Source organism: Centropristis striata, chromosome 20 (genome assembly GCF_030273125.1).
Source record: "Centropristis striata isolate RG_2023a ecotype Rhode Island chromosome 20, C.striata_1.0, whole genome shotgun sequence".
NCBI lineage: Eukaryota > Metazoa > Chordata > Actinopteri > Perciformes > Serranidae > Centropristis > Centropristis striata.
The window spans coordinates 11844989-11861089 of record NC_081536.1 but is presented as its reverse complement, the minus strand read 5'-3'; the positions used below and the strand labels follow the sequence as shown (position 1 = coordinate 11861089).

The 16101-nt window shown below is 39.1% G+C and overlaps 3 protein-coding genes across 4 annotated transcripts; 2 read left to right on the top strand and 1 right to left on the bottom strand.

The window, feature by feature from the left end:
• Nucleotides 1-4845: 4845 nt before the first annotated feature.
• echs1 (enoyl CoA hydratase, short chain, 1, mitochondrial) lies at nt 4846-9325 on the top strand. Its single transcript, XM_059358742.1, has 8 exons — nt 4846-5006; nt 6810-7007; nt 7091-7218; nt 7309-7408; nt 7518-7622; nt 8461-8580; nt 8685-8752; nt 8838-9325. Exons 1-8 carry the CDS (start codon nt 4916-4918, stop codon nt 8901-8903), a joined length of 876 nt encoding a protein of 291 aa, XP_059214725.1. The 5' UTR covers nt 4846-4915; the 3' UTR covers nt 8904-9325.
• Nucleotides 9326-12066: 2741 nt separating this feature from the next.
• On the top strand, nt 12067-14335 carry fuom (fucose mutarotase). Its single transcript, XM_059358791.1, has 6 exons — nt 12067-12316; nt 12543-12611; nt 12687-12757; nt 12863-12961; nt 13069-13142; nt 13558-14335. The coding sequence occupies exons 1-6, from the start codon at nt 12232-12234 to the stop codon at nt 13622-13624; spliced, it is 465 nt and encodes a 154-aa protein (XP_059214774.1). The 5' UTR covers nt 12067-12231; the 3' UTR covers nt 13625-14335.
• A 109-nt stretch (nt 14336-14444) lies between these two features.
• si:ch211-217g15.3 (uncharacterized protein LOC368914 homolog) lies at nt 14445-15863 on the bottom strand. 2 transcript variants are annotated; one of them, XM_059358790.1, is made up of 3 exons: nt 15517-15863; nt 15329-15366; nt 14445-15233 (listed from the first exon to the last, which is right to left on the bottom strand). In XM_059358790.1, coding segments are annotated over exons 2-3 (663 nt in total). In that variant the 5' UTR covers nt 15331-15366; nt 15517-15863; the 3' UTR covers nt 14445-14572. The 2 variants fall into 2 exon arrangements, with proteins under 2 accessions (XP_059214773.1, XP_059214772.1); XM_059358789.1 differs by having other exon boundaries at nt 15329-15863.
• Between the last annotated feature and the right edge of the window lie 238 nt (nt 15864-16101).

Here is a 16101-nt window from a genome sequence, read left to right as displayed (position 1 = left end):
GAAAAGGACTTGTGTCTTGCTGAGAGGTGGGTAAAATCTCTGGAAGTAGGGTGCATCAAACGCCATAAATCCACCACTCCAATGTTATTTGACCAAGATCGCAAGGCATCAGAACACTGCTTTTGATCTCTGTTTCCAGATTGACCGGATCTATCTAAAGAGTGGTCCCATACAGCATTAAAATCAGCACCTATGATTAGCTTGAAGTCAGGAAGATCAAGTAGAATTTTAGTTATCTGTTCATAAAATTGTGAGTCAAAGGAATTAGGAGCATAAAGCGATACAAGTGCAATGTTCGTGTTTTCTATATGAATTTTGACAATAGTTATTCTGCCTTTATTGTCAGACCATGTATCCAGCAATTTAAAGCGCAAATTGCGACGGCAGATAATTGCAACACTTTTGGTTTTGTTGGTGGCAGAAGAATGAGCAAGTATCCGGAAAAATCTATTAGATAAACGGTTCACATCACGACTAACCAGATGAGTTTCCTGTAGCATAGCAAAATGAGCGGCTTGTTTGCGGAGGAGTTTGAAAATAGCAACTCTTTTCACTGGATTATTTAAACCCCTTGTATTAAGACTCAGGACTTTCAACTGGAAACCATCACCCATTACAATATATAAACAGAGGCAAAAGGAGGGCAGCGTAATCGAAGGCTATGGATATGAATCTCAGGCAGGGAAAGTAAAGGGGCAAGGAAGAACCTCTGGACCTGCAATAACTCAATAACATCTGAACAATAAAAATAGAAACATAAAACAAGGAGAAGACAAGAACACCCATGTCTACAACTCCTATAGGAAGAAATAAATAAGCTAGTCTCCACCAAAACTTCAAAACCACAAGGTGGTGTCAAAGTCACTACTTAAACTAGCTTAAAAATGAAAAGGCTTCCTTAATGAGTAAAAACAAACATCACCAGGAGATGGCCAACTCCCCCGCCCAGATGGCTGCATAATTTGGGGAAGGAAAAAAAAAAAAAAAACACAACAAAAAGCGCATGACCCATCACTCCACCACCACGCTGAAAGTTAAGGGGTGCAATTAGAAATATCAACCACGAATGATAAAGGGGAAGAAGATATAAAGAAAAAATAAATAAATACATAAATAAAAATAATAATAATAAAATAAAATTAAATAAATAAACAAACAAATAAAATAAAATAAAAAATAGGGGGGGGGGGGGGTTAACTGATGTGATGTGTGGGGAGCAGGGCATTGGAGTTAAATGTCTGACTCACCAGCTGTCAGAAGTACAATGAAAGGCAGAAAACGTGAAAAACACTGATCATATGTTACCGTCCAAAAATGTCTTTGCATCCTCTGGGTCCTTGAATGACTTCTGTACCCCATTTACCCTGAATGACAGCACGGCAGGGAAGATCATCTGGAAGCGGATGTTTCGCTTAATAAGCTCGGAGCAAACAGGGTTGAAAGCTCTGCGTGCAGACCGGACCAGCGGCGGGATATCGGGGGCGAAGCGAATAGGTTGGTCGTCATGTTGGATGGATCCTTTGCGTCTTGCCGCGGACAATATCATGGAGACATCTCTGGAACGATGGATCTTGACAATGACCGGGCGAGGGCGACCTTCCAAAGGCGGCCCGAGACCTCGGTGTGCGCGGTCGATTGTAATGGACTCGACCGGGAGCTCCAACACTTTGGGAATGAAACTTTCAAAGAAACGAACCGGGTCACCGCCTTCAGTCGACTCCTTTAGGTTTAAGATCCTGATATTGTCTCGTCGGGAGCGACCCTCTAAGTCTGTGACTTTAGTTGTCAGCTCGGCATTTACTTTCTCCATCGCGGTTAGTTTCCTCTTCAGCGGAGTAACGTCGTCCTCCAAGGCGGAGACACGGGCCTCGTATTCGGTCTGGCGTGCCGTGAGGGACTCGGTAGATGCTGCGACCTCATCAATGCGTTTCAGCATGCTGTCAACTTTTTCCTCCAGTAGCGATTCAAAGCTGGTGAAGACCCGCTGGATCATAGTTTGCGTCCGCTTGCCTTCCTCGGCAACGACAGTAGCAATGTGTTTAAGCAGCGCTTCAGTAGAAAACTCCGGCAACGAGCTTTTAGCGGTAGCATCATGCTCGGTGTTAGCGTTAGCCTCGCCCGAGTCAACAGGCTCTTCTGCCGTGTCCCGGGACTGGTCAACTTTTTGTTGTTTTGCAGACTTTGGCATTGTGAAGTGAAGTTAAGAGGACACTTTGACACGTTTCTATGCTGGTTCAGCTGGTGAAAGATAATTTGCTGGGTACTGAACGGGGGAGAGACCACGCCACGCTGCTGCTCGCTACCGCACCATACCGGAAGCCCTCATTTATGTATTTATTTAAAAGAGGGGATGAGTGAGAGTGCTGTTTTCACAATATTAAAAACTCGCCAAATATGGACAAAAGCAGCCCAAATTTTATTCACCCGCCCAATATATTTTTTTCCCGCCTGACGTAAACAAAAGTCGCCCAATTGGGCGGAAAACCGCCCAATCTGGCAACACTGCCTGCGACAAGTCACTTCCTGTGGGCGTATTCAGGCTGCTGTCAAATGCAACTACTGACACTAGTTATACTGGGGTAATTGCCATTGTACGGTTAAATCCAACAGTTTGAGCTTATTTCCTGATTTAGACACCTTTTATGTCCTGCCGCAAAACTATGAGGCGAAAGTGTCTTTTACAGTTGAAAGTCACGTCTGACATTAATGTCAAAGTGCTTTCTTTAGCTGTGATGGTGCTTAAACCTCTGAAGTCCAGGAGATTTTGGTTCAAATTTGTCAACTTCCTATGCATTCATTTCTGTCTCTGTTTAGCATCTTTCAGTCTGTCCTTACATGACATGCATCCTTTTTCTCAACACAAACTCAGTCAGATTTTTAATTTTATTTTAATTAAAAAAGTATAAAGCTGCCAGGAACCCAAAATGCTAACAAAACACACAGGTGTCTTTGGAAATGTACCATTTTGTTTTACCATTTATACACACAAAAACAGCAATAAATAAATAAATAAATAAATAATAAAACTACAAAACAGTCTATTTGCATGTAAATTAAAAAATAGGAATAGTTTTCATTGTAGAAAGAAAATTCACATTTTAAAAATGATCTAGAAACATAAATGGCACACTGAAAGCTCCTATGATTGCACGATTGCACGTTCAACTGGCTTTCTCAGCTTGTTTACATATCATATATAAATAAAGTTATTACTGTCAATAAAGCGTGTATTTTCAATAAATAGATGGACTCCAGAGGGTTAATGACTTTAATCACCATCATGCACATCTTGAACAAAAACGGTACAGCTCTTTCATTGAAAATAACAGTTATATATATAATTTTCATGTATTTCTAACTGTGTTTAGTTATTGGTATGCAATACTTGTAATATACTATCTATGCAGGCCCATGTGAGAGAACAGCGCCCCCTAGTGGTGAAAAGAGAGAATAAAAAAGATTGCAGCACCGGGTATTCTACTCCTCCACACTGTTTTTGCACATCTAGAACAAACACAGTACAGCTCCTTCATTCAAAATACCACTTATATGCACATTCTTGTTATTTGCTGTTGAGAAAAGTCGAGCGCTCAACTCACCAATCATTGAGCGAGAAATTCTGAATGCCATCTAACTTATGGCGGACCAGGGTCAATTTTAGGAATATACTGAATATAGTGACATTATATGAAAACTAGAAGATCAAAGGAATATGTAGACCCCAAGCAGGGCTAAATCCAACAGAGTTTTTGCTTGATTAGTGATTTAGACGCCTTTTACGTCCGCCAGCGAAACTACACAATTAAAGCATAGGGTTAAAGTCTCTTTTTTAGTTTAAAGTCCCATCTGACGTTAGTGTTTTTTTTGCTTTTTTGCTTTTATAGGGCTTAATAGCTTTAAGCATCATCAATATTACTCTTTACACTTTTGCACAGCCAGTCGTCAATATTTTTGCACATCTAGAACAAAATTGTACAGCTCTTTCATTCAAAAATAATAGTTATATTGCACATTTTTGTTATATGCATGTATTTTGCAGCATATTGGCAGTGTAATTGGTCTATTGACGTTTATTTTGTTGCTTTACCTTTATTGTCATTTCCTCGTACTACATTTACACTAGTAAAAATAATAATAATAATAAAGGCAAAATACCAACATAAACGTTGACTAAACAAATCACAATAGTAATAGGCTACGATAACAAATATATATAATATGACTGTTATTTTAGGATGAGGGAGTTGTACAGTGTTGTTCTGGAAGTGCAAAAGTTAACAGTGTAAAAGGGTAATACTAATGATTATTAAACATGCTCCCTTAACCTTGCATCTATATCAGGGATGGGCAACTTCAATGCTGGAGGGGGCCACAATTTTTCATCGACACCACCACAGGGCCACATATAGGACCGTGCATTTAATCAGATATAATGAAACTGCAATTTGAAATATATTTACAGTGCAGTAACTTAACATATTTCATGCCCAAATGCATGTATAACAGTATAAATAGGAATACAAAAGGTTTGAAGCAAATAAAAAATAACCACTTACTGTGATTTATTTTGTTTTCAGTGCAAGAACAGCAGACCAACATTAATTTTGTAATTTTGTGCATTTCTACACAGCACTTTTAAGATTCCATACTCAAATGCATTTGAGTGCACCATCACTTCAAGTGAGGGTGCGGGCCATATGCGACCCTCGGGCCTCCAGTTGCCCATCCCTGATCTATATGATTTCATTAAAAGTGAGAAAATTGATCAGTGAGTTCACCCTGCTCTGCACACCAGGGGCACCAGGTGGCGCTGATTCGAGTGCGTTGAAAAACACCAACAAAGAAGACGCAAGCGGAAAGAGCGACTTCTTAGTGATTTTGGAGCAAGTTCGTGCAGCTTGTTGACTTCGCTGTTATGGCTTTCCTCTGCAGAAGTGCTGCTTCGCTGCTGAAGTCCTCCAGAGCAGCGCCGGTCCTCCTGTCCGGCAGCCGCCTCTACAGCTCAGGTGTGTTTTTATTAACCTGTCCAGTGTTGGTTTATCTATTGTGGCTGCACGAACGACTGGCCCTGCCACAATGTCAAAACACCTGCGTCACTTAGTGTGCGACGCATATGGAGCAGGCTGCAAGCTAACTTAGTTTATTTTATTGATCTGTGTTTAGTTTTATTTAGACCACAAAACGCTTGAGTGGCTTTAATGGAAGATCATTTCTAAACATCTTGTTCACACTGTGTGAAGGGGAATTTACATGTGTTATTTTACAATTTGCATGAGTTATTTCTATAATGTTGTTCAGCACAGATGTAATTTGCGAATTTATGATGTATATGTTATATGTTATTTATCGATTGCAGAAACAAAAAAACGCGATAAAGGGAACACACACTAACATATCTAAAGACCACATGTTAAAAACATGACACTTTATTTCTATGGATATAGTCTGCAACCATAGAAAGATAGTAATAATTATAATCTGTTTAAATGGCTACAACTTAAAACTAAATATCATCCTGAAACTCCAAATGATTGTGTGCTATTGCCTGTTCAGTAATGCAATTGTATTGGGATAGAAGATTTCGGCCATATCTCCCAGCCCAGCTTGACACAATAAAGAAAACTTCATATTACTTTGTTACTATATAACACAGCAGGATTTCAAAAACTCTGTCAAGAGTTTTAAGAGACATGTGCCTGTGGTTCAACATGTAAATTGTCCAAAATAACTGGAATAGCTCAGAGTAAACTGCTTTTTTGGGGGGTGAATTTGTGAAGGCACAACTTTCATAAAAGCTGTATGTAAGCACCGACCATGACTCTTGTTTCTGTAACTTTGCTCCTCAAGACGTATATAGTTCCTCCAAGGTCTCTGTACGGCCTCGACACAAGGCTGTGAGAGCTGATCCTTCACCTTTTCTTAAATGATTAACCTGGACTCAGACCACTTTGGTGATCTCTCACCTGGTTTAAAGTCTACACTGTCTACATAACAGTGACAAATCATGCACAGGGGATATGCAGATTTTAAAAATGTTTCAAATTCAAAAAGTTGGTAAGAAATTATTTTTGGGGTCATTCTAAACCAAAGACTGATGGTTATAGTTAATTAAAGTTTAAACTACTGGATTAGAGAGGCTTTATTTTCATCCATCTATATACAGTGAGTAAATTTGTGTCAAAATAAAGTTCAGGTTATTGTCCATTTGCTGCGCAACCATTTAATGGTTGCGCAACCATTTAAAGGTCTCAACAGCTGCTGAATGGGAGACTTTTTCCTTATCAAGGTGTTATATAAGAAAGTTAAATGCATTGATATAGATACAGACATCTGAGTATTATGAATACAGACTATAATACTTGCAAAAAGACTTTGCCCTCAGTGGAGCATAAACACCATCTTTATGTGTCCCCTCACACCACAATTTGGTAGGTTTGTTGTGTTATATTCAGTGCTTAATTTGCAAATCAGGAGATCTTGCTGCACGGCGAGGGTGCTGTGTAAACGGGTCAGGGGAAGACAAAAAGTTGCCAAAAAATCCACAGTGCCTGGAGCACATTTAGCCTAGGTGCGAGCTCTTAAAAAACTAAACAAAATTAATTGAACACTAAACACAAACAAGATGTATTATTCAACAGGGCTAAAGACAGCAGACAGAAAAGCTCTTCTGACTGTTTCACAGCAAATTTCTTCTCAAATTTCTTCTCAGTTTATAAACTTTATTCTGTGTGCTATATAAAAGTTTAAAGAAAGCCTTGATACGAAGTGCAGAAAAGTGTGACCGCCAGTGTTGTTCTGTCCACATGCAGGTGGTCAGTATGAGTATATTTTGGTGGAAAAGCGAGGCGAGAAGAGTAATGTGGGTTTCATCCAGCTGAACCGACCCAAGGCTCTGAACGCTCTATGTGACGGGCTGATGAGGGAGGTGATTCAGGCCCTGGAAGTCTTCGACGCTGATGCTGACGTGGGAGCTGTCGTCATCACCGGCAGCGAAAGAGCCTTTGCTGGTGAGGGAACAGGGTGTGTTAGCTGTGGGTGTTTTTTAAAACAATATATCAGTAGTGAGCTCAACTTTTGTGTTGTCTTTCAGCCGGAGCGGATATTAAAGAAATGCAGAATAAAACTTTCCAGGAGTGTTACACTACAAAGTTTCTGGCTCACTGGTGCAAAGTGGCTGACGCGAGGAAGCCTGTGATTGCAGCTGTCAATGGATTCGCTGTGAGTGTCTTTTATACATTTTCCAACAGATAAATAGAAATAATGTGCAAGCATTACAATAGTTTCTGGGTTCGTCCTCTGCTATTTCAGCTGGGTGGAGGCTGCGAGCTAGCGATGATGTGTGACATCATCTACGCTGGAGAGAAGGCACAGTTTGGCCAGCCGGAGATCCTGCTGGGGACCATTCCTGGTAAAGAGTCATTTAGTATCAACTCGCCTTCCTCTTAAGACTTGACTTCCTTATACAGAGGTTTGCCAGATTTCTGCTTTTGGAGTTGATGATGTGTGTCTACCTGCAGGGGCGGGCGGCACCCAGCGGCTGACCCGTGCAGTGGGTAAGTCCCTCGCTATGGAGATGGTCCTTACAGGAGACAGAATTAATGCACAGGAGGCCAAACAATCAGGTAAGAGCAGCGTTGGATAGTAGTTTTACTTTAGTACAATTTTGAGGCACTTGCACTTAACTTGAGAATTGCCATTTAATGCTATATTATATCCTACTACAGTTGTCGAAGGAAATGTCGTAATTTTCTACTCCACTGACTTGTGTAATACGTTATGTTGCAGATGAAGATTTTACATGAAAACAAAATGATAAGCTTATGAAATGCATTGTTCAAGTGTTGTGTCTTGTGTTTGCTTGGGGTCACATTTTAGATGTCTTTGAGTTGTTAGGAGATCCACCAAAACACTTTCCCTGTAAACTTGTCAGATGTTTTCATTTAAACATGTTATTCAAGGTCCAAAGAGCTAAAATATCAAATACGCAAATACAAAAGTGAATATCAATTAGTGAAGCAGAATAATTTTTTTTTAAGAGTAATGAAAACTTGATAGGCCCTATGTTAATATCGGCCGATAGTTTCCTTGTTTACAGCCATCACATCACATAAGATGTCAGAGAATAAGATGACATTCACCAATGGCAGCGGCTGATGTTTATCGGTTGTTCCATCAGTTTTGCGCTGGCTAAATGTTGGTTATTTGCAGATTGGAACAATAGTGGCTGGCATATGCTGCTACTGCAGCTGTTGATTTAGAGAAGAGGTCATTGGCTTCACAAGAATAAATACTTGAAGGATTTTGAAGGACTTGAGTATTTTTAGATTGTTCTGTTGGTATTTTTATCTTCTGATAAACAGAAGCAAAACCACTTACAGTGATGGAATATGCACGTAACATTACACATTACCAGAACTATATATTTATTAAACTTGATTCAGCAGCTTTTTGTGTTTTTAGGTTTGGTGAGTAAAGTTTATCCAGTGGACCAGTTGGTGTCTGAAGCTATTATATGTGGCGAGAAAATTTCTGCCAACTCCAAACTGGTCTCTGCTATGGCTAAAGAGGCTGTTAACGCAGGTATGTAAAGCCTGTTTTTACACGTTTTCAAAAAGTTGTATAACCCCAAACCTGCTTAATTGAATAAGTTTCCTTTTTTGATTTGCTCCTCCTTGTGATTGCAGCTTTTGAACTGTCTTTGGCTGAGGGTAATCGTTTTGAAAAGCGCTTATTCAATGCTACCTTCGCTACAGTAAGTACAGGAGCCGAGCTGAGAGCAAGTTGAGGTTGGTGATTCTGACTTTGAGGACCCACTTATGATATGTGTTTGCCTGCAGGCTGATCGCAAAGAAGGCATGACAGCATTCGTGGAGAAGAGAAAGGCCAGCTTCCAGGACAGTTAAAAATTAAAAAAAAAGAGCACTCTCAGAGTTCGGCCATGAACACAAAGTTCCTGATATCAGCAAGTCATTTCCTTATCTGCAATAAGTTGAATGCTGCAAAAATCTTGATTGCAGTGGAACATACAAGATGTTTGATTTAGGATTTGGCATTGAGTGATTGCACAAGAGTGTCTTATGACAGTGAAGCTCTACCTGCTGAGCTCTGGTATCAGTCAAATGCGGTCTGAGTGCTGTAATGCAGTGGGGTTTGTCTGTGAATACTCTAAATAACTTTACCAGTGTGTAATAAGAGGAATCAGTCCTGATTATTGTGCTGACTTTGCCTTTTCATTTTCCCTATCAATTGTATGTCTGCCTTTTATAGACAAATTATTTACAATAAATATTTGGTGTAGTTTTAACTACAGTGACAGAAATGGAAAGACATGTCTGCTGTATTTATTATTACTGTTAAAGACATCAGGGTGTTTCATTGCCACACATTTATAATATTAGCTAAAACAGAATGATTGCATTTAATTCACACGGTCACTTAGAAATATTCTGGTTTCAGAGGCTCATTTTAAAATTGCTGAAATATTTCAGTCAGGTAATAGACTCTATAGACGCTATAAATCTGAACCTGAAAAACAGGTGTGTTTGGTTCAACCAGTGTGTTCTGCACACCACTAGATGGTGCTGTAATACTGTTACTCAAAGGCAGAGAAAATAAAGTCAGATGGACTGAAGTCCACTAAATTGTATGGAGATGAGCGCTTAATTTGGTGCAACTGAGTGTAAAGTGACAGTTGTCAGGTCGAGTAATAAAAATAGACTAACGTAGAATAATGACAATCAGGGACTGGCGCTACAGAAAAAAATATATAAATGCCTACTTGTCAGCATATGTTTGCAATATTTGAACATCTCTTAATTTTGATAGACTGGTGAGTCCATCAGAATAAAATTAACTTGTATTTACTTTAAATAATAATAAATTAATCTCACCGCAAGTTTGTGCAGCAACAAATAACCAAAGTGCTCGATTTTTAAGGTCTTATAGCCGATATTCTTTAGAAAAAACAAAGCTATATCTGTTAAGATTTTACTATAATAGGCTATATTAGAGGATTTTATATACTTTCATCCGCATAGTAAACATAAAAATACTCGTGTTTCTATATATAAAAAAGAGTAGTTTAACTGTTCTGTATATTTTCTGAAAATATTCGGGAACACATAAAACGATAATTTGGACTTCAAAGAAAACACCAGAACAAATTTGGTTAGTGTGCGCTTTCTCTCGCCGCTCCAATCATCGCGAGGCACCTTTTTTCTCTCTGATCTTCACACGGCGGCGCCCCATATCTCCACAAGGCCATGGCCTAATTGATTTTTATTTTCATTCAATATTCCCCTGGAGCTTGCTTTCTTGTCAGCCCCCCTGGAACAAAACTTTAAAAAGGAGCAGAGAAAAAAAAGTCGTCTCCTCACTCCGCGGGGAAACACAAAAGTCTGCAGAGAGGGCCCGAAAAGAAGATCCTCTTTGAGGCTACCGAAAGGTCAAAATAATAAATGTAGACTCAATTGAGGCTCTCCACACAGACAAAGGGGGCAAAACGTTACATTTTGGCAGCGCAGACCCTCATAGCGTGATAAACTCATTTAAAGAAGCCGGAATAAAGAGAGAGCAGCATGGGTCCAGAGAGGGAGAAAGGGGCTTTCAGTCCGGCAGACAGGCCTGGCTCCAGCATGGGCCTTTTCTCCTGTCCAGCAGCCTCCAATCCCTCTCCAAGGATCACACTCATATTCCCAAACTGCACTGACTCAGTGCCACTCTGTTATGCTGCTGACTTGACGTTTTTGCATTCAAATGATTTTATATAAGCCTAGCCTATTCTCATTGATCTATGCATTGAGGCTAAATTTGTCATTTAAATAACTCAAAGCAAAGACAGTCAAAAACAAAAGTAAATAATCTTCATAAATATTTATGACTGTTCACAGTAAACTAAGTAGATTACTATAAAGTTAACAATAAACGTATAGTTCCCTATAGCAAAGGATATGTGTAATATGGTTTAGGCTTCTTGCTGCACAATTCAGTCATATTTAAGAGTTTAGCTTTACGCACAGAACATCTGAAGTCCTATGCCACAGGGATAGCAAAATGTATAGGTCTGGAATGTATAAATATTACAAAATATACAGTTTATATTTGCAGATTAAAAACATGCAATAAAGTACCAGCATGCTTCACCCGTTCATTATTAACAGCAGCTGTATACGGATTGTAAATGCAGTAATCCCACAACCCTGCAATGCTGTGACTTGACTTTTATGAAAGACGTTTTTATATGCAGATCTTTTGCCTTTTTTTGTACCGAACCAGGATCTGCGGTCATGGAAAGGATTCCTCAGCATTTTTCTGCCATCCAGCTGAGAGTTTCTCTGGCTCAGATGAAACGGGCAGGGTGGAGTGGTTTTCATCTGACAAATATTTTCATTATCTCACATTCTTGGCACCAGAGAGCGTGTCGGAATAACACATTCACCGGTGTCTGCTTTGAATTATGCCCACCCAAGGGTGTCAGAAACAACACAGACCGAAGATTAACCAGCTATGCAGTTTTTCGGACTAATGACACTCGCCCCATTTTTGTATAACTTCATTGGCACCCAGGGTGTCATTAGATAAGTTTTACTTAGTTAGAAAAAAGTGACTGCTTTAAAAAAAATAAAAAATAAAGTCATTGAAGACATAACACAAATATTAATCGTATTTAACATTAATTAGGTCATGTTGTTGCATTCATCGCCTGCGTTTATTTTTCAATTTAGCGCAATCTCAAAACGCTACTTATGTTATGAAGAAAATTAAAATAGATACTCTTTTAAACACTTTTATTTACTGTTTGACTGTGATTACAGACTGACAAATAATATGATGATTTGAGCCTGTAATAATACCATAATATATAAACTAAACGTTTGAGAAAGGGACTTGACGTCGTAGCCCCTCTAACCAATCATATTACGGTTACTGATCACATGAGTCGTTTCCTCGCGTCAACAAAGACTAGGTAAGCAAAAATATCAAGATAGTGACTCTACTTAAAAAAACCTTCGTCCGGCAGATTCAAACATAAAACAGTCTAATTTTTAGCTTGACGACCAAAAAGAAATAAACAGTGACACATGTGTAGGACTAGCAACTTTTTAAACGACTTATCTTTTTGTTGATAGGCTTTTCTTCTTCTTATCTTATATTCTTGTCTGTCGTAAACAAAACCGGAAGTGCGTTGGAGTGAATGCTCTCGCTTAACTCCGTTTCTCCGTGGCTGTCAGTATGGTCGTACTGAGAGGAATTCCCTCTGTTTTATCACCTGAACTGCTCTATGCCCTCGCTAAAATGGGCCACGGGGATGAACTGGGTATGATATTAAATCATATAAACATAGATCGCCATGTTTGATATGCTGTGTTAGCATTGTGAGCCTAAAACGTGTGTACAGTCACTATAGGGCACCAGACTAATCCAAGTTCAAGTCAACACCAGTGTGACAGAGCAGGACTCACAGGATCATTAACTGCAGCTATACTGGCAAAGGCCACATGTAGTTCATTCACCCACTGAGTGTTTTCCTTTTTTTTTTTCAGTTCTTGCCGATGCAAACTTCCCAGCATCTTCCATCTGTGCTTGTGGACCAAAAGAGATAAGAGCTGATGGTATGTAAATACATCTATCTGTGCATAATGTTGGCTGAGTGTGCGCGTTAACAGCTGTGTCTCATCTTTATGTAGGTTTGGGAATCCCACAGCTTATGGAGGCCATTTTGAAGCTATTGCCCCTGGATACATATGTCCCCTCTCCAGTACAGGACTCAATAATTTAAAGCTAAAACCACTGAGTTTATTCACATTTCTCACAGGCTGCCTTTGTTATCTTTTTAAGTGTAATTTGTTTGATTTGTGCTCAGGCTGCAGTCATGGACCTGGTAGACAGTGACAAACAGAGAGGTTTAGCTGTCCCTGTGTGGGACGCCTACACACAGCTCCTGGGTCAGGCAGGGTCGCAGGTGAAGCAGCCTGTCTACCGAATGATTAATGACTTCATTAAGTATTAACACAAAATAACTTTGTTTCATTTTATTTTTGTCCTTTCATGATTTCTGTTTACATGCAGACTCCTCTTGAAAAGTTGGAAAGGTTTGCTTTCTATGAACGAGCCAAGAAAGCCTTTGCTGTTGTGGCAACAGGGTGTGTATATTTCTGTGCTTTTATTGGATTTTTAGCTGTATGTTTCATTCTGTCTCTGCAAAAGCATTTGTCATATTGTAATAGTGAAGGAAAAACTTACTTGTCCTATTTCAGAAATCAGCAATCCTTATTGAGTCATTAAATGAAAGCCTGATCTCTGTGATACATATTTTATTATCCTGATGATTAGACTTAAATGTAATGTTGTTTCACTTGAATAACTATATACATTTCTGAACAAATATGAGTGTAGGCATAGTTCTGAAACCAGGGTATTTTTTTCCCCACAAATAACTAACATTTTAATATTCAGAGGTTGTGGTATCCACAACATAATGCTTTAAAATGTTCACAGAAATGTCTTTAAAAATGCAGCTGATGAATGTAAATATTGTCCTCTGCTCTTTCTGCACAGGGAAACGGCTCTGTATGGTAACCTGATACTAAAGAAGGGGGTCATTCCTGCTGAGCTGCTACAGTGACAAACACACACACACACACATACACTAAACTGATGATGCTGTAATGATTTCAGCCACAACTGTAATTCTTTCTTGTGAAAATAAGCATTTATATTGTATTTTTTATTGTGTAATAAATACTGTAAATGTGATCTGATTAAAGGAATACTTCACCCACAAAATTGACCATTAGTATATCACTTATTCACCCTGTTTCCTTGAAATCTTGAAGAAAACTTTTTTTGCATACCGCCACAGAGAATGATTTTTTGTTGTTGTTGAAGAATCTAAGTACATGGAGGCCACCTTTAACCACAAAACTATATGAAAGCATTTGTTTATAAACTCTCACACAAAGTGTGCAGTATAAACCAAATGGTATTTATTCAATTGCATGCTCACCATTTCCCAAACACATGCCTTTTTGCTATAGCTTACTATTGAAATTCTATCTGCAGAAATAGTCCTATGCACGACAACCAGCATGCAAGTGAAAATTGTTTTAGCAGAAAATGCATGTGTTGGTAAGTACTGAAACATTCAACTGAATAAATGAGACCTGGATTTTACTTTTTAAAATAGTTTTGCCGTTAAATGTGAGAAAAAGTTAAAAAAGTTTTCTTCAAGAATTCAAGGCAATGCGGGTGAGTAACTGATATACAAGTGGTCATTTTGCAGGTAAAGTATTCCTTTAATCTCCAGTTTACTTTGAGCAGAAATTATTTTGTATTTTTGTAAATAATTTCTGCATTGTAAATACATTCCATAAATAAAACATAGTCTGATGAATATGTTAAAGTATCTTTATTGTCAAGATACATATGAGTGACATTGACATTAAGTGTTTATTCTTATTGGGGACAGTTAAATGGAGTCAAATGACACTTCTGGTTTATTTACCTGCGTAACAGCTCTGTTTGTATCTGATCTGAAATGATAAAGATCTACACAGGTTGAATTGTTGAAGGATCACTGGTGGTACAGACCATCCAGATCTTCCTCTGGCTCGCTGTACTTTCTCTGAGATGGAAAATAAACAGGATCGGCAGCTTCGGGTTCTCCTTGGTAAGGAATGGGCTGCAGGACATCTTTGTGGTACAGGTCGTCCATGTCTTCCTCTGGTTCGAGGTGAACTCTGACTCTCTCACTTTGAACCATGACCTCACGGCTCAGCTCCTCCATCTGCACAGATGAACTCTGGTCATCACGGTGATACATTTCATCCTCATCCTTCTCTGGTTCGGAGTATTCAACACGGGCCTCTTCACCAGCTTTGAAATCAGCCCGTAGTGGAGCCAGATATCCAGCCACATCCTCCAGAGCTTTGTGGTAGACTTCATCCATGTCCAGCTCAGGCTCGGGATTGTACTTCATGTTGGAAACTTCCTGCCACGGCTCTGCCTGGATGTCGGCGTCCATGTTTCGGGTTTGAACCTTGAGATCAACTACTGAAGGATGGCGCAGGTCATCTAAGTCTTCCTCGGCCTTCCAGGGCTGTTTGTCCTGTTCGATGTCTCTCATACTCTTCCAAATCTTCATGCTCGGGTCGATGTCATAGTCAGTCTCATCCATGTTCTGTGGAGGCTCCACTTCCACTCTCCAGGCCATCTTTCCTTTGTCGTCTATGGACCTGAGATAAAAACAAAATGCAATCTCAGTCTGCATTTCCTCAGTCCAGGAGACAAGTATTCACATTATGTTTCCTTTAAGGAAATTACAACTTACATAACAGTATCCTGGATCGCTTCATCTGTGAGTTTGGTCTGAGAAAACAGCACAAATATTACATGACGTCTTTTCCAAAAACAAACATGTTGGCATTTGAAATTCATCAGGAATAATTTATATTATGATTTCAAGTTGCAGAGTCTACATTGTTATATTGTGGATAGCCAGGAGCGACATATACATACCAAGGGTTTGTATGGCTTTGCTGTGATGCCAAATATCAGAGAAACACACACTATTAGAGAAAACCTACAAGTGAAGAAACTCTGGATTAAAATGTGTGACGGACATTACATAACAGATCCTCATACGGTCAAAGAAACAAACCATGCATTCTATAAACTGTTAGACATTAAAATCAGGTTAACAACCGCTGCAATCAAAGTCAGAAACCTTTTAGAGACATCTGTAGTTGTCTTACCTGAACATGTTGCTTGCTTTCAGCTCAACGTTTTGGATCTGAACAAGAAATTTTCACTTCAGCTACTGTAGGACTAAAGGATCAAAGTTCCACCAATAAACCTGTTATATTTTTTGACCTTTGTATCCTCTGATTACAGGAACATCAGCTGTGACTAATTAACTATCTTTAGCAATATTTTGTTAATATCTCTGCACCAGAGGCTTAGGGCTGCACGATTATTTTTGTCAATATTGAGATCATGATTTTTTTAACATGATTTCTCATCTCCTTTGGAAAAATTATGCATTTATTGAGCTTTAAAAAAATGTGTCACAGTTGATTATCCTGAACTTGAAATACAATCCAA